Genomic DNA, 16,929 nt, shown 5'->3' with positions numbered 1-16,929 from the left:
TTATCGAAGCCTACGTTGTCCTGCCTCCCCAACGCAGCCGACAAAGATCCTTTCTCATACAGTATACATCGAGGACCACATTTGCGTAGAAGGCTTTGCTGTGCAGGCAGATACAGAAGAGAATGATGTATCAGAAGGCATGGCTTCTAATGCAGATATCTCTGCTTCTTCGACATCCTCTAATTACAAGAAGGCTTAGGCACATTACCTCGAGAAGCCCAGGAAGCAGCATGCTTACTTTCGCACGGCCTACGCATCTGCCCTTCTTTGCCACTGAGTCAGCCTATTTAAGAACCTCGAAATACATGCAATATGGTTACGACCACCATCGCATCTACTTTTGCTTTATCCTACATATCTTACAGGCGTGAGAATAATGAGCTCACCCGCCCAGACTTACACGGAAGGATCGGTCGTGAATGGTCATATTCTTAGGAATGGCCAATGGGTCCTCTATTCACCCGGTAGTCCTCCTGGACTTACGGATGCCTCAACTATCAGCAGTCCCGCCTCTCGACTCGGCGTGCAGACTCGTTCCCCCTCGCAAGCGAGAGACACTCGATCACCTTCCCAAGCCAGCAGTGCCGCTTCTTCCTCTCAGGCCGGTACCACCTATAGTCTCTCAAGAGCCGCTGATGGACAGCACCAGATGACCATCATCTTTGAAGATCATGAGACAGAAGCTGGAGAAACTGTCGACCCGATCTTATATCCGTCGGACCCTCGACAATGAAGTGGGAGGCAATAGACCAACTCGGGACGAATGGTACAGCCACAACTGGCAGCACGCCGGTTGGAACGGTACTGCGAGGACCAATATCGAGACCGCTATCACATACGAGGTGGAGCCAACAGACGATGCTGCCGTAGCCGTCAGAAACCGTGTTCCGCAAGCTCTACTCAGTTATTATGGACAAGCTACCAATACGGCCACTTGAGCACTGTGACTCAGATGGGCAGCCAGATAGGTAGACAACCAGTGATCATGTTGGACCCCTCTTTCGCCAGAATGCTTGTTGAGTAGAATTCGTGCCGTCCAGTTGAATGCATCTCATAGCGTATGGTAGACTGTAGATATGGGATCGCAGCTATTCATGCTCGCCGAATCGCATCATATGCAGAAAAACGCAAATATCACGCTCGCAGTATGATCGGTGGCGAACTTGCACGGCTCCGCAGGCTTTAGTGCTTGAGGGCTGGTGAAGACTGTCGCATCGAATTCTACCTAAGCCTTCGCGAAGGCAAGCGGAAAGCGTCCTTTCTGACCGCCTTCTTTCTGTGTCAGAGAGTCAACGCCTGAGCGCTCATCTCGCTTCGGCCGGGCCTTGATCCGAGAAGGCAGCTCTCAGGCTAGAAGGGAGATGTCGATGCAAAGATAAGCCGGGAATCGTTATCAACAACAACTAGCTTTCATATATAGGTTGAGGCTTGTACCGTTCCGACTCGTTCGACGCTCCTAGATCATGACCAGGGTCCTTAACCCTTATACGACTTATCTTTACAAGCCTCCCAATCAAGATGACTGAAGCCACGCGAACCGGAGGTGATAAATTTACCTTCGCTTATTACAATGCCAGTAGAGCCTCGAGAACAGTCAGCTATACGATCGAGTCTCGTCTTGAGGATGGGGACGAGCTCAGAATGACGATCTACTTCCCAAAAGACTACACTGGGAGAGATATCGATACCAGGTTGAACCTCGTTCTCACGAAACCGACCGAAGCTACAGACAAAAAGCAATGGGAGCATGATACCCTAAGGTCTGGTGGCAGCGGAATACGTTCAGAGCAGCCTATCACTCTGGACGATGCCATCAAGCAGCACGTCAGTCCGGTCTTGGGGTGCAGAGAACAAGTCAGGAAAGATGTTTATATGGCGCTGGACAATTTATGTTATTCCAATGAGAAATATGGTTTCTACCCGGACAACGCTTAGTCATCAATTGATATTCATATTCGAGACGCATGCTGGCCTCGGTTGCAGACCGAAGGACGCCATGCTTATGTTCGATGTCATTGGTATCATGACTTTGACTTCAGAATTCATGCCCACTGCCCAAAATGTGCTCTTCCCCTCACGTCAAAGCTGCCTCACGACGATGCAAGATGCAGAGTAACTTGAATTTTCTGAGGCATACGATCGGTACACTAACGTTGACACTGAGAATCAACTGAGAGACTGGGGTTTCACATCCTCTGCAACCGACGTTCTATCACGGTCTTGGGTCATATAGCTCTTTCTCCATAAGATGATGTTGCGGGGTCATTGCTATGCTGAAGACTCGGGTCTGCTTACGGATGTGTCAAGAACCGAACTGTGCACTTTGGCTAGATCATGTATCATGAGAATCATTAGCCTGAGCCACGTATCGCCGTGAGACACGCCACACACAACATGTGCCTTCTTGTGTCTTCCTCTCGGCCAGTCTATTCTTCCAGCTCTTATAGCCGTAGGACCAAGATACAATTAACGGGACGTACGCCTAGGCCTTACTCCGTCATCCATGCACCACAAGAAGTCTTTTTATTTTTCATTCCGCCTTCTTAAGCCGCCTTCTCTTCGCCTGGGTCTGTTAATCTGACGATGGGAACCTCAGATCTCGCTGATTTACTGAGTTCACTGGGCTTTCAGCTTGGACAAATTGGCGGAAAACAATAAATTGTGTGTCATCATCGAGGTCGAGAGACGATACTGTATGACAGCTCGCGCCTTCCTACTGTACATGTAAATGCATTGCTTTAAATACCAGCGCGCCTTCATATTGGATGATATCTGTCCTTCTGAATGAGCGAACGGCTTCTTGACCGGTAACTCCTTTCGCTTAGATGAGTTGCTCACGAAGGCTAAGCAATCGAATGTGGCCAAGCTCCGGTCCAAGACAAAGCGTTCTCTTGTGCTGTCTGTCGCCACTCACCGATCAACCTAGGCGCAAGCTATAAATTGGGATCTCTGGCCCATCGATATCACTCCCTCTTACCTCAGTCATTCCGACTCATTACATTGTTCCGTACACAATCGATTGACCATCGACACATCAGCCGACTGCAATCATGAGCACCTCCACAGCTAGACAAGTTAACGGCAATAGGATCACTTTCTTCTCGCCTACCCGAGGCGGGCCACCTGACCTTCGCTCAATCAATTACTCAGTGACCGACACTGCCAACAACCAGCAATGCATCGATTTCACATTTGAAGGGACGTACACTGGTAGCACTAACAAGTATCTGAGATTGTTTGTTCCCAATCCCAGAACTCAGACCTGGCAAACTTGGAAATACAAAAGCGAGCAATGTGGCGGTACTAGTGCCGCTGCCGCCTACGCTGCTGGTAGACACACCACAATGTTCGAGGCTATCAGAACTCAAGTCCAGCCTACTGCCGAGATGGAAGCGGGCATTCAGACCGATGTCTGGGAAGGCCTGGCCGATCATTGGCAGCATAGTCAGAATTAGCGTGGAGCCCAAGAACCTGTGTGTTCGAAGTGAGCAGTAAGTACGAGTACTTGAGGAGAATGACCGTACTGAGCGATGCACGGGTCTGCGCCCTATGACGAAGTATGCATCGAGTGAGATTGATGATGCAGTCCAAGAGGACAAAAGTCCTGCCTTGCCGTTCCTTTGACAGGGTGGGGAGGTTTCTTCCGTAGAGTGTTCTGATCCTTGTGCCGGAGAGGTTAGAGCTTGTCTAATTTGCCCTTGAATTTTTACGATTCTTATGCATTTGAGTCCGAGCCCGAGACAAGCCAAATGAGCTTCGCGGATGCCGTCTGGGGATTAAGATTGAAGCTCAGCAACGACCCTTCGTTGAGTGGTAGCCAACAAGTCGGATGTGCTCTGCGCACATGATGGGGCAAATGAGCCGCTGGTGCCCCATAGCCTCAGCTATGGCCCCTGTATGCGAAGGATCGTTGATTGACTGCGGCCTACCACCAAGGATTTGTTTGTCCCCATATCCAGCCTTAAGCCTGACTGTAAGCCCTAATGAGCTCACACAACGGTAAGAGCCCGAAGCCCTAGGTCACGCTGAGATGCCGTCGTCTGGCAAAAACATACCTAGGGTGGAAAAAGACAATTGCAGTCGTGAGCTCGTCTTTGGCATGTATGTATGTATGACGTTCAGAATATTAGTGAATTGTTCACTCAATCAAAGGAAGAAGGGTCAGGCGTCACAGAGACACCGAGTGATGCTCACGTCTTCGTCGAATGACCCATCTTGTAGTAGAATTAGTGATAGGTGCTGCGTTCTTGGTTCTTGGTCATACTGTACTGTATCTACTGGCCTTCTGAAGGTTGCCCAACTATCTCCCACCTTTCTCAGAAACGAGCATGTGCAACGAATGCCTTCTATGAAAAAACTCTTCCGCAGGCAGTGACTTATTTTGCGTAGCCTTCTGATGCAGTCTTCTAATGCAAAACTCATGCCGCCGAGCTTCGCAACACAAAACCTTCTAATACAATGCCTCTTTTATGCGGGGTTTGGTTCTCATTACAGTCCTATCGCGGTTTTGTTGCACACAGAAGCACTCTGCTCATTGCTCTCATGCTTCGCACGGGCGGATCATGTCATCAGTCAGTGGCATTTTGGCATCGATCAACAAGCTTGCAGTATCGATTGCCTATAAATAGGGGTCACTTCCTTCGACAATCATCTTCATCTTTCTGTCCTCAGCACAAATATCATCCATTGGCCCCTAGTCGTTGGCTCAGCATAGTGCAGTATATTACTTGACCCGTTAGCCAGATACAGCAAGAATCAATCAGATTCATAATGGACTACCGAAACCGACAAGTCACCGATAAAACCGTGACTTTTCAATCCAAGACTCGAGCGAATCGACGCATCTGCTATTCCGTGACCGACGCAGCTAGTAACAAAGCATACATGGACTTCTTCCTCGAAGCGAGACATACCGGCCGTGGCAACAGCACTCTCAGACTGACCGTTGATCGACCCCAGAATCAGACTTACCAGGCTTGGAAGCACCGAAGCGAGCAGTATGGCGGTGGGACAGACGCAACAACAGGGGCTGAAAAGTCCATATATGACGCTGTCAGAGCTCAAGTCCAGCCAAGTGATACCGCCCTTGAGCAGAACATCTGGGAAGACGTCAAGGAGGGCTTTGATGATTACTGGCAAAACAGCCAGGTATAGCGGTCTGATGCCCAAGTGGGAGATGGAGTGATGTGATGCGTCGCCCAGTGCGACTAGTCATCGAGTCTTCAGCACTCCCTTTTTCGAAGGCCAGTGCCCTTTCATCGTGAAGAAATGGCCAGAGTACATCATGATGCATGTTTGATGGAGAGAATCACTCGCGTGCCGAAGTCCCAGCACAGTATGCGGCTTGTGACAATTGGGTCCTGCAGAGCTTTCCTATTTTGACATTTCCCCCGCTATCGGAGTTTCGAATAATTCTTGCCTCTCCTTGAACGATAATTCTGGCCTCGAGACAAGCCATATGAGCTTGGCGAAGGCCGCTTCGTGCATCAGATCGTAGCCCGGTAAAACGCCTATGTCCCAATTAGTATTCATCGTCAGATCAGCATCACAGACTCCCTTTGCCAAACAGACCGAAGGCCAAGGGGATTGGATCCGGGTGACTTACCGATACTGAGCAAAGTCCTTCCCTGCGTATATAGAGGATACACATTAGGTATCCCACATTGACTGATTACCACCACCAGGATCTCCTTCTCCACCATTCTTTTCAGGCTTTGCAATACACCCGAATGCTCATTTATTGGTAAATTCCCTGATCCATACGCTGAGATGATCACGGCTTTGCAGGTCGGTACAGCTGCGATCTGAGCTTCTAGTAACGAGCCCGTCATTCCTGGGTATATGTGCATCGAGAGTACCGATGGGTCAGTGAGCAGTCTGAGAAGTGGAGGAAGGGGATTGGATGATCTTTTGGGTAATGGTGCGGAAGTGTCGTATGCTACGTCCGATATCAGCTTCAGCTATGCAGATGAATAAGAATAGCGGAAGGAAATGACATACTGATTTTGACATTGAAGTTGATCAGAGGCGGTACGCAGGGGGTAGTGAAAGCTCCGAATAGATTCGGACTACTCTTCGTTGCCCTACACGACGTTGCAGTAAAAAACGTTCAGCTAGGCGGCAGAAATCAAGGAAGCACACAGCTGACTCACCGAGTACCTTTAAGCAATTGATGATTGAACACTATACCCACACCAGCAAAATCCAGCGTACCCGTGACGAAGAGCGAATCGAGGATGTTGGTCCAGCCGTCTGATCGTGGTCTGGATAATGGGATTTGGGCACCGGTCACAATTATCGGTTTGCCTGCTTTGTTGAAGAGGAATGAAAGTATCGCTGCTGTGTATGCCTATGTGTTGCATGACACATTGCAAGTGGTGTCAATAAATATCAACCAGAAAAATGTCGGGGTCACTCACCAAGGTATCCGTTCCCGATAAGATGACGAACCCATCGTAGTTATCCCAATTCTGATGTACGAGTTCCGCTATGATATTCCATTCTGTCCACAAGCCCTTTCACGTCAGCACTGCATGAGAGAGGAGACCTTTACCGCGAGAGAATGGTCGCTAGAAAGATCACATGGACGATATGACCAGGGGTTTCAGGACAGTCTGAGCAGCAGAACTCACCAGAAGGCGTCATTTCACTACTATCCAAATGTCTATCCAGATCCAAGATCTCATACTCTACGCTAATACCATTATCGTCCAATTCAGGGGTGATCAATTTCGGGTATTTGACGTTTTTGCCCACTTGGACCGTGTGGACAGGGGACGAGAAAGAGACGCTGGACGAGTCGAAATGCGCAGGAGAGGTAAGGGAGGGATGTGAGCGGATTCGTCGGAAGAAAGTATCTTGTCGGGTCTATTTCGTCAAACAAGAATCCCAAGATTAGTCAGCCATCGGGGTATCAACATTACAACGATCTGATCCCCAGGGGAAAAAGAGATACACTGTATAGATAGATGATCTGGTCTGACTCACAGGTGCGAGGCCGCCTGCAGTGGGTTCAGAAGCGATCGTCCCTCCCGTCCCAATGCAGCATATCGACCGGCGAGGCTCATTTTCAGCATTTGTTGAAGCCATGGCGTGGATCAGAGGTGCTGAAGTGAAGTTGATGGAGGCTTGTTCAATGGAGTCTTGACCACCTAGATACACTATGGTCTAATCAAATATCGTCTATGACTGGGGCACGGATGGTCGCTCCGGTCCTCTTTTCGACAATATCCATTTAACGTCGGGAGTCAGTCCGGTATTAGTGGTTGAGATTGACAGTATACATGATCACAGACTCGAGACCGACATATCTCCTCTTGCCAGAATACGGATCGCGGAAGTCGTTATAATATGAGGATGAGAATGGGAAATCATGTCAGCAAAATGGGAAAACATTGCGGAAATCAAATTCGAAAATAACCGCGGACCATAAACGATTTAAGCGAGATTCGAGCCAAAATAGCATTCTTACTTGCTACAACCAGTCAATAAACCGACAAGCAATCATAAAGATAAAGCTTGCGAGGGAGGCCAGACACACAGTCATGCTCATGACTTGATAGCTATACAGAGGAAGAAGGAGATACCATTATACATGTTAAATATACAAGTCTGTTTCCCTACTACTCGCCATCACTCCCACTCCCGCTCTCTCCTCCACTATTCCTAGCATTCAGCTCGGCGATCGCCTCAGCCACTACAGACTTCTTCTTCCTCCTTCTTTTCTTCTTGTTCTTCCCTTCTCCCCCTTCTCTTCCTTCTACCGCTCCTACATCTCCATCGTCATCATCCATTATTCCCTCCTGATCTGGTCTACTTCTCTTTCTACCTGATCCCATTTCACCGTTGTCCTTTCCATTCGTAGGATTGGCAGGCGGGGGAAGCCTCACTTTCTTCTTCTTCATACTTAAAGGATTAGGTCCTTTCACCTTTCTTCTACCTTGTATCGGCTGGGAAGACGATGCTCCAGCCCCTGTTCCCGATGTTGTTGAGGGCGCCACGACATTCTCGCCATCTACAACACCTTCCATCTCCCTCAGACCTTGCAATCTCTTCTCTTCCTCGCCTTTGTTCTTCTCGCGTATCGTCGCTGTACTGGGTGGTGAGAGGACTAGGACTCCTGTACGGTTGAAATGGATGATAGGTAGTCCCGGTACGGTCTCGAGAGTTGTGCGCAGAGCAAGTGATTGGGAAGCTAGCACATATCGATGTTTATTTGTTTGGCCTGCATCAAGAAATTCACTTAATTAGCATTGTTTCTGTTCATTTCATATATGGGATATTATTTTAGAGAAGGATTTCAACCTGGCGGATGGTAGAATGACAACCAGTACAAATCTGTCAAGTCAGACGCACCGATCATGTCCTTCAAACAATCGTTCCCGTCAATCGCCGTTCTATGATTACACCGTCTCCTCTCAAACGTCTTAGCTACATTCGTTGTCGCTTGATGGTCCTTGCCCAGTGCGTATAGGGCTTCCATGCAGCATTGCGTTATCACTATGTCATGAAACCAGCTCTCAGCGTCCGGGCTTCGGTATCACGGGGTAGTAAGCCCGTCATGAAGGTTTGCGTCAATTGACAAGCTCTCATTGTCATGATTTCTACACACTCACTAGGCTTTATCTCGCCTTGGACTACCTCTTTGAGCACTTTGACTATATCCATATCCGATTTCGAGGATTCCAGCAGCACATCATGAGAAACTTCACAGGCCATGTTTGATGTCAGTAAAGTACTCGTCAAGACCCTATAGGTTTTTATCCCCCGATCAAGGCCATCCGTTTCTTCAACGAGGAGGAGGCTGGGGGTTAACGGGTTTTGCTAGACTGTGACTTACCCAGCACTTGGAACGGATGTCGGAATCCGAATGTCTGCACATACAGCGCCATCACCCTTTTATACGTCTTCGCTCTCTTTTGCCTCATAGTGATTTATCTTTTCGTGGTTGGTACTGGTCTCTACTTCAGTCTGAGCTTCGGATTGCTAAGTTCTCTGGTATTCGTTCTTCCGAAACCTTGAGGTGAGCTGCCTACCGCAAAGATGAAGGTTCCGCACCAAAGGCTCAGAAATTGGATGTTGTCGCTTTCAACTTTCAACTTTTGCTATCCTCCACCAGGAACGCACTTCCGCAAGTCACGTGAGCTGTTCTACCCACGTGGCCTGATTGCTGATTGCGAAGAAGATGAAAAGAGTACTGAACATAAAAACCCATTCCCATCCTTCTTCTTCCCATAGCATAGCCAAACCCACCTCAGACGACAGCCGACAGCTCCGTCTCAACTGCTGAGACCTGCACAGACTTGGACCTCTGCGAAGACGCTATCTGGCTCCCCGAGTCAAACGTGAAAAGTGAATGGGCCTCAACGAAAAGCCTACAATCAGGTAATCAGGATATCTGCTAAATCCTCCGAATATCGTATTCGCGTTATTCTGAGTTCTAAAAGCTTGTCTGATACTGGGTAGATCTCTGAACATGGGGTCGAACATCGAAGAGGATGATTGGGAGACGGTAAGTGATACCTTTCGTGACGTATCATAAGCACCAAAAGCTAAATCATGTTTCCCATCTTTGTTCATAGGCCGACATCTCCCTTCCACCTTCCAAGTCCAAACCTCTTGCTCCTCCTCTACCTACTCTTCGACCTCAAGCTCAAGCCTTCCAACCTCGTCCAGCACAACCTCCCTCTTCTCGCGCACAATCCCAATCATTCTCAACCCCAGGACAGCGTAATCATCCTCAGCCTCAAGCAAGCTCATCACGTCAGCCAATGCTTCTGAAACGCGACACTCCATCTGCAGACTCACCCAAAAACCAAGAAACGAACGGCGATGCGGATGGGGATGGGGATGATTGGTTCAGGGGTAATAAGCCGCAAAGTAATCGACAAATATGGGATAGCGCGTCAGTCGGGGTTCTTCTTTTCTCTTTTCTAAATAGATCAAAGACAATCTCCTTTTCTTTTGCAGATGATCATAGTGGGAATCAAAGTACAAAATGCTGACCCGTCGGATCTTGACACTGTAGGAACGCCCGTTCCGCCCAACCTCAAATAATTGCACCCCAGCCCCTCCCTGGGCCTAAACTGCAATTACTGCGTCGTCCTTCTCCCGGACCTAACACCTCGAGTAACGCGCCGAAGGAGAATAATAAGCCGAAAACACTAGGAGAGAGGGAAGAACAATATCGTTTGGCTAGAGAACGTATTTTTGGTCCATCACCATCGGCATCAACGTCAACGCCAAACCCGACTTCCAGTTCAAATGCAAATGCAAACGAAGAAGATACAAATACGAGAAACGGCGGCGGCGGAGGCGGAGGGAGAATAAGTAGAGGAAGTAGTACAGAAGGTAAACGGCGGAACAACACGCATACCCCTCAACAACATCAAAATCAACCACAATATACTCAACACCAAAATCAATATCATCAGCAAGGGAAAGAAACCAGCTGGGAGGGATTAGTACCGTCTCAAATCCGAAGCGGATCAAATACCCCAAACCCAAATCCCAATCCCAATTCGAACCCTCGCAAAACGCCTGATTCGCGTTATGGACCTACCAGATCAGTCGCATCCGGAGGTGGGGTGGTCAGACAACCTCTCGGACCTTCTGGTACAGGCGTCGGATTCGGATATGGGACTGGGACTGGCTTTGGGGGATCACCAACTTCTTCGCCTGGTGGATATGGTCGTTGATCTGGTAGATCGTAATCATCAGTAATCAAATATCAACTAACCTTAGACTGTCTATTTTACCATTGATCTTAAGCAATCTATCTTGCCATTCATCTTACATCCTGTGATCATGCTCGGGCATGTATAGCAATACCTATGTATCAATATCTACATCTCTTACTCATCTATACCTATATCGACATCTTTACATAGATCTATGTCTATTGCTACATCTGTATTTTCACCTTGATCCGCTGCTCCATACCATTCAAGCGAAGCGCACTGTACACTGCATGCTGGAAGCTGTATGTTACACAGTTGACGCTCAGATTTGAGTGCACGCATCGCATATCCCGTTCTGAGCTTTCCGCACAATGCATGTCGATTCCAAGATAGCATACATACCCAATGCCGAAGTACTGAGTACTGAGTACTGAACCACTGACTGTACCTAAGCCCGCCCATAACTCCCACTCCAAAAAGCATTCGGCAGCTCCCCCAGATAATCCACCAACGGTCTCTCCACAATCCCAATCTCCGAGCTGGAGCCTATACTACCTACCGAGAGTATATTCTTGTGTTTATCTTTAATCACTTTAATACCTCCATCTTGTTCTCCATCTCCCTCAATATCATGATCTTTCGCTCCCCTACTACCTCCAATTGACGGCGTCGTACCATTTATTGGCGTTGTCGTCGTTGAGCCCAGAGAATCTCTCAACTCTTTAGCTTCTCTAGCTCTTTTCTTCCTTAACGCTCTTCCACTCATTCCCATTCCCTGCTTCACCGGACTATCTATTCCGTTAATTCCCTCTCCCACACTTCCTACAAGAGACGACGCATCAGACAATCTCCTTGAATTACTATTACTACCACTACTAGACCGTTTCATCGACTCTAGATCCATTTTGAGGGTGATCAACCAATCCATACCCCAAATCAAAGTTTTCACTCTCCCTTTCTCCTTTTCTCCTTCTATAGTCGGGATCGTTCCGGCGACCGTGACCGTGACTGTGGAGGTAGGACTAGGGAGGAAAGTTATACCCGCCAAGGGAGAATGGAGGGCCGACAAATGTCGATGTAGTTCAAGTATCTGTCCAGAAGGAGGAAGGAGTTTACGATGTTCCAGGTGATAGAATTGCAGCGAGTTGTTGGGTAGGGCTAGCAAGAGGAGAGGAGAGGATGGTGGGAAGGTTATGGAGATTGGGGAGTTTGGGAAAGTCGGTAACGTCGCGTGAAGCTGCAACAGAAATCAGAGTCAACGTCTACATACATGCCGGGAAAGTGTCTTGCTTTGTATAGTGGACAATGACACCAGACTCACCTGCAACGTATCCAAGTTCCACACTCCCGTCCGACCTTGTAAATCACAAACAGCTAACCACTGACTATCTTCGCTGACTCCCAAACATGAGATCCAAGCGCCGTTCTCTTTGCCTCGACTTTGCTTCACTGCGTCTTCCTCCGATGTTGATTCCTCATCTTCTTCGTCGTCTTCATCTTCATCTTCATCTTTGTCGCTTTCAATCTCTGCTTCAGACCGATCTTCCATGTCGACATCCTTGTGTACACCATCCAGCACACCGTTCGCCTTAGGCTGAGTTTTCCCTTTGACCACTCGCCCATCAACAATCTTATCTTCCCTAGTGAAGAGCTTAACCACCTCGACTTGTCCAGTTGGTTCTTGGGGCAACTCCAATACCAGTATCTGGCCTGAAGAGACCAATCCCAGGATAAGACGTTGAGAATCAGACGTAAAGAGCATCGAGGACGAGCCACATCCTTTCGAGGGAATCGATAGACCCTCGAGAAGTGGCGAGGAGATCAAAGTGGACCAGAATGATTTGACTCGGACGGAGCGTAAAGTCGTTTCCTGGATCTGCAGAATTGAGTAAAAGAAATTAGCTTCCCCCGTATAAGTAGATTGTTTAGGTCCAGTTCTGCACTCACCGATAAATGGAACAGTTTGGTCTCGTATAGATCCGATACCGCCAACCACTTCCCGTCCGGCGATATGTTGGACGAAACCAGATTCGTACGAAGCTATCAAAGCCAATCAAGAATACTGTCAATGATCTTTCTCTTCCGACAATTCGATCGATGAGACTGCGTGTGACATGAAGCTTACCCTTAATTCCATCTCCAAGCATTTCTCCCACCCTCCTTCATCTTCCAGGACTTTCCAAATCCCCACGCCCCTCTCTTTTCTACCAAGCATCAACCTAGCTTGCGGCGCAAAAGCGATCCTATCGTTGGCTCTACCTCCACTAAGATACCCCATCTTCCGACTGAAAGACTCCTCGAAAATAGCTCGATTGGCCCCCTTGGCTTTACCAAGCGGGTTTCGCGCCGTAGAGTCTGGCGAAGCCGCCGGAGTGAGGATCAAAGACATATCCCATCCTCCTGAAGCCAAGACTGGCGCATAGTGCGGATTTATCGGGACAGCTAAAGGAGCAGGAACATAAGGAGGGAAGATAGAAAGAGCTCGAACATCATGCGAATGGACTCTTTTAGTCGAAGTCAAGAGCCATTGCGAGCCAGAGGAGCTTGTTGAGGGGACGTTGATGAATTGACAGACCCTCTGATCTGGTCCAGAGGTAAATACACTTCGGCCGCCCTGATACCAGCGTTTCAGCCATTGACCCATCGCTCAAACCGTGGAGAGGCAGACTAGCTGGAGGACACGTACAGGTCCAATCGTCAAACACATGCCATCTGCCTTGTGCGCTCTGAACATCTGTTTCTGTGCCATACTTTGCGCATCCCAGAAAGTGACATTCCCAAGGGAGTCAGAAGTGACGAAGTTTTGATCCCTATGAACAAGCTTAGTCAGCTTTAGATCGAGACAGGAAGAATATGCGCTTTCACAGGAGAAAATGCTTACGGTAAAACACCAACACCCCACACAATCGTACCTTTCGCACTACCTCCCTGATTCTTCTTTCCCCCTTTAGCAGACTTCGCAACTTTCTCCAATACTGCTCGGGATTTCAGGGTTACTCGATTTGATTGGGAAGGCTTCGACGGATTCAGAGGAGGGGGTAATTCCCACTTCCTGAACGATGAATCTGAATTTCCAGTGATCAAATACCTATTCTGCCACTCCCATTCTTCTTCATCTTCTAGGGATTTGACCAATTTAGGTATACCCCAAGCGATGGAGACTGTCCGTGTCCTAGACGGGAGGGTGTCGCACCGCAAGAGATGGGAAGGCGGGGGTTCGAGTCTTGGAGAAGGGTTGAACATTGTCGGAGCAGGTATCGAGAGGAAATGAAGTGACTGAGACGAGGTGGATAAGCATAAGAGATCATGCGTTGGGGCTACGCTCATTGACCATAATGGAGGTGAGGGTATGTCGTATGTTTGCTATAGTACGAACACCGTCAGCTATGCTCTGCTATGCGGACAAAGGCGAATATGTAGCTGGCCTCACTAGTATTTTGCCAGTGAGCAAACATCGTTCGGTCATTTCGTTCGAATCGCTGCCCGCCGTGAACAGGCGTAAGTCCCCCACTTTCGGTACAGGGTGTGATTTCCGGTGAAAGTTCAGTGGATCTCGGATGACCAGGGCGATTGAGGATATCGTAGGGTGGGTCAGAGTAGGTGGGAGCGTCTGTAATATAGCTGATGATCAGTACCAACATACTTCTAAAAAGCTATAACATCACGACTGATCGAGCAGTTGTGCTTTGACATTCACCTTCTCCAATACCCAATTCCCACTCATATTATTCTCATCCCCCTTGACGTACTCCCAAATTTCAACTTCTCCATTCTCTCTAGCCAGAATCAACACTCCGTATTCCTCTTGACCATTTGCGGGCAAAGCATCTCTCGACTTGCCCTTCGAGGACGAAGGGTCTCTGGGTGGAGGCAGAGGTAAAGGAGCGAAGGAAAGGGCTGTTATAGGTGAAGGCGTGTGATCGTAGAATCGGATTCGATGCAGAGGCACCGATGCTGGAATGTTGGCTGTCGTTGGTACCGGCATGGTGCTGTGGGTTTGACGATGAGATGAGTGCGTGTCGATGAATAAAATGAACGGAGAGAGCAGGTCTTGTAGAAGCTGGCCAAAATTCAAAATTCAGAAATAACAGAATTCAGGTACGAGACACCACGTGTCACAAACGCTACGCAGCTGATAACGAACCCCCCCAAGACGCGCTTAATTCCACGTCAGTATTATTGGCGCAATCACCGTTATCCAAGCTCCGGTCGACATCACCGAGAGCCCTATGGACGTTGATAAACCCAGGTACGATGGTGTTGAGGAGACCGAAAGAAGCAACCAAGCTCAACACGACCATCACTCAGTCCAGAGGAGCGGCCCCTCAAAGCCCAACTTCGTGACAATGGCACCAGCTCCATTGTCAACAGCACCTTCAACTTCCAAGTCTTACCCGAAAACGACCCCTCCGTCCATACTACTGGTGATAATCGATATTCATCCATTATCATGGTCCCTTCTAGCTTCACCTCCTCCATTGGCCCCCTTGCCGGATCATCCAGGTATAGATAGAGCACAAGCTTCCCCCATGACGCTACCGGACTTCGTCACCGTCTTGATGGTATTCTTAAATGCTCATCTGGCGAGTCGATGGGGAAATGAGGTCGTTGTTTACGGTGCCTCGGCAGGTCGAGCGTGAGTCCGTTTTCCGTTCTCATCGGCAGTCCAGTCAAACCAAAGAATTGGCCTTTCTTGCAGAGGGAAACTAACCTTCCTCTGTTCTGCCTATGTCTGTAGGAAGTTGTTATATCCTCCGCCGCCAAACGCCGTCGCGGGCCCATCAAAGCCCCGTCCAAATTCCTATCTCCCCTTTCAGCTGCTAGATAGTAGAATAGAAGAGGGTCTTAAGGAGATGGCGGCCGAAGAGCGGGATAGACTCGAAAACGGTGATATCAAATCACTTAATCGTATGTTGCGAACCCTTATCCGTATGATCGATAATGAAACACCATACTCATTTTGATCGGGCGTCATCCAGAACCGCCTGCAATGGTATCCGCTCTGACAAAAGCTTTATGCTGTAAGTCACATTTTTCAATTTACCAGTTTGAATCCATTGGAAGCAGCTAAATCGTGTGCTTTCAGTCATCAATCGGATAATACCGAACAACGCCAATTCAGCAGCACTAATAGACCCCACATCAAACCAAGATCAGAACGGTCCATCCTCCAGCGGCCCAGATAAACCCGAGACTAGGATATTAGTCATCAACGCTACGCCGGGTGAGAACGTCTCCACAGCTCAAGCCGATTCCAATGGCGAGAACGGCAACAATGCCAATGCAAATGGTCAGAACAATGGCGAGAGTAGTCAAAGTGGGAAAGGCGGTCAAATGAGAGGCGGATATGTCGGACTGATGAATTGCGTATTTGCCGCTCAGAAGGCTGTAAGTCTATCTCATTGCGTGTATCCAGCTATGTTGTGAAACGCAAAGGTAGCTGACCGCATCGTTGGACGTCGCAGAAAGTACCGATAGACGTCCTGTCCCTCCCACCACCAAATATAGACGCATCCCCGCCGATCTTCTTACAACAGGCGGCCCATCTTACCGAAGGGATATACTGGCAATGGAATGGACGAGGCGGACTATTACAGTATCTTCATGTAAGCTGTGCTTGACCCGACATATATTTTAGCTCACGTGTTTATTCCACTCCAGGCTTTGTACCTGCCCCCTCCTTCGCTGCGCCATCATCCGTTCGTGGTCCCACCTCAAGACGCCGTGGGGTTCCGAGCAGTGTGTTTCTGCCACCACAAAACACTTGATGTCGGCTTTGTATGCAGTGTATGCCTGAGTAGTAAGCTGCACCAAACCGCCAAATCGGATCACCAACCCACACAGATGGCTGATCGCTTGTTCCTTACCATTAGTCTTCTGCGAACCTAGACCAGTGTGTCTGATGTGCAAGTACGTACCTCGCCCAGTTGAGGATTTTTTATGGTTACTGACATGGTCGTTTGTTTTTGTCTCTGTAGAACCCGATTCCCCATCAAGTCAATACCCACGCTCAAATCGCTCGCTACCTATATCGAACCAATACCTATACCCGATACAGTACCTCCATTACCTGTACAGAAGGGCTCATGGAATAATCAGGCAGCCGATCACAAGAAGGAAAAGCATAAGAACGCGACCAATGGGGATAGATCTGAGCCTATCGAGATAGACTAATCAATGTAATCATCGTGTGCCAGACCCTTGGTCCTTGCAAGGTATATTACGCATCGACGAACTGTTGTATTGAGGG

General features: G+C 48.6%; 9 protein-coding genes across 9 annotated transcripts; 6 read left to right on the top strand and 3 right to left on the bottom strand.

The window, feature by feature from the left end:
* Positions 1–376: 376 nt before the first annotated feature.
* On the top strand, positions 377–733 carry I303_107612 (uncharacterized protein; the record flags this gene model as incomplete). Its single annotated transcript, XM_018410887.1, has 1 exon — positions 377–733. One exon carries the CDS (start codon positions 377–379, stop codon positions 731–733), a length of 357 nt encoding a protein of 118 aa, XP_018259555.1.
* A 785-nt stretch (positions 734–1,518) lies between these two features.
* Positions 1,519–1,935, top strand: I303_107611 (uncharacterized protein; the record flags this gene model as incomplete). The annotated part of the gene is made up of 1 exon (XM_018410886.1): positions 1,519–1,935. One exon carries the CDS (start codon positions 1,519–1,521, stop codon positions 1,933–1,935), a length of 417 nt encoding a protein of 138 aa, XP_018259554.1.
* A 1,115-nt stretch (positions 1,936–3,050) lies between these two features.
* On the top strand, positions 3,051–3,455 carry I303_107610 (uncharacterized protein; the record flags this gene model as incomplete). Its single annotated transcript, XM_018410885.1, has 1 exon — positions 3,051–3,455. One exon carries the CDS (start codon positions 3,051–3,053, stop codon positions 3,453–3,455), a length of 405 nt encoding a protein of 134 aa, XP_018259553.1.
* A 1,315-nt stretch (positions 3,456–4,770) lies between these two features.
* Positions 4,771–5,154, top strand: I303_107609 (uncharacterized protein; the record flags this gene model as incomplete). The annotated part of the gene is made up of 1 exon (XM_018410884.1): positions 4,771–5,154. The coding sequence occupies one exon, from the start codon at positions 4,771–4,773 to the stop codon at positions 5,152–5,154; it is 384 nt and encodes a 127-aa protein (XP_018259552.1).
* A 219-nt stretch (positions 5,155–5,373) lies between these two features.
* On the bottom strand, positions 5,374–7,089 carry I303_107608 (uncharacterized protein; the record flags this gene model as incomplete). Its single annotated transcript, XM_018410883.1, has 7 exons — positions 5,374–5,510; positions 5,606–5,938; positions 6,001–6,083; positions 6,153–6,349; positions 6,420–6,502; positions 6,633–6,867; positions 6,988–7,089. The coding sequence occupies 7 exons, from the start codon at positions 7,087–7,089 to the stop codon at positions 5,374–5,376; spliced, it is 1,170 nt and encodes a 389-aa protein (XP_018259551.1).
* A 533-nt stretch (positions 7,090–7,622) lies between these two features.
* Positions 7,623–8,927, bottom strand: I303_107607 (uncharacterized protein; the record flags this gene model as incomplete). The annotated part of the gene is made up of 4 exons (XM_018410882.2): positions 7,623–8,224; positions 8,356–8,499; positions 8,616–8,705; positions 8,840–8,927. 4 exons carry the CDS (start codon positions 8,925–8,927, stop codon positions 7,623–7,625), a joined length of 924 nt encoding a protein of 307 aa, XP_018259550.2.
* A 548-nt stretch (positions 8,928–9,475) lies between these two features.
* I303_107606 (uncharacterized protein) lies at positions 9,476–10,697 on the top strand (the record flags this gene model as incomplete). Its single annotated transcript, XM_018410881.1, has 3 exons — positions 9,476–9,511; positions 9,582–9,904; positions 10,028–10,697. 3 exons carry the CDS (start codon positions 9,476–9,478, stop codon positions 10,695–10,697), a joined length of 1,029 nt encoding a protein of 342 aa, XP_018259549.1.
* Positions 10,698–11,127: 430 nt separating this feature from the next.
* On the bottom strand, positions 11,128–14,664 carry I303_107605 (uncharacterized protein; the record flags this gene model as incomplete). Its single annotated transcript, XM_018410880.1, has 8 exons — positions 11,128–11,916; positions 12,001–12,555; positions 12,627–12,719; positions 12,805–13,293; positions 13,366–13,489; positions 13,561–14,042; positions 14,110–14,289; positions 14,377–14,664. 8 exons carry the CDS (start codon positions 14,662–14,664, stop codon positions 11,128–11,130), a joined length of 3,000 nt encoding a protein of 999 aa, XP_018259548.1.
* Positions 14,665–15,025: 361 nt separating this feature from the next.
* On the top strand, positions 15,026–16,853 carry I303_107604 (uncharacterized protein; the record flags this gene model as incomplete). Its single annotated transcript, XM_018410879.1, has 8 exons — positions 15,026–15,315; positions 15,418–15,587; positions 15,659–15,700; positions 15,766–16,067; positions 16,145–16,285; positions 16,341–16,479; positions 16,553–16,589; positions 16,658–16,853. 8 exons carry the CDS (start codon positions 15,026–15,028, stop codon positions 16,851–16,853), a joined length of 1,317 nt encoding a protein of 438 aa, XP_018259547.1.
* Positions 16,854–16,929: the final 76 nt, after the last annotated feature.

The sequence above is a fragment of the Kwoniella dejecticola genome, chromosome 10, assembly GCF_000512565.2.
Source record: "Kwoniella dejecticola CBS 10117 chromosome 10, complete sequence".
NCBI classification, from domain to species: Eukaryota; Fungi; Basidiomycota; class Tremellomycetes; order Tremellales; family Cryptococcaceae; genus Kwoniella; species Kwoniella dejecticola.
The sequence above is the reverse complement of the archived record's forward strand: the minus strand, read 5'-3'. Positions and strand labels throughout refer to the sequence as shown.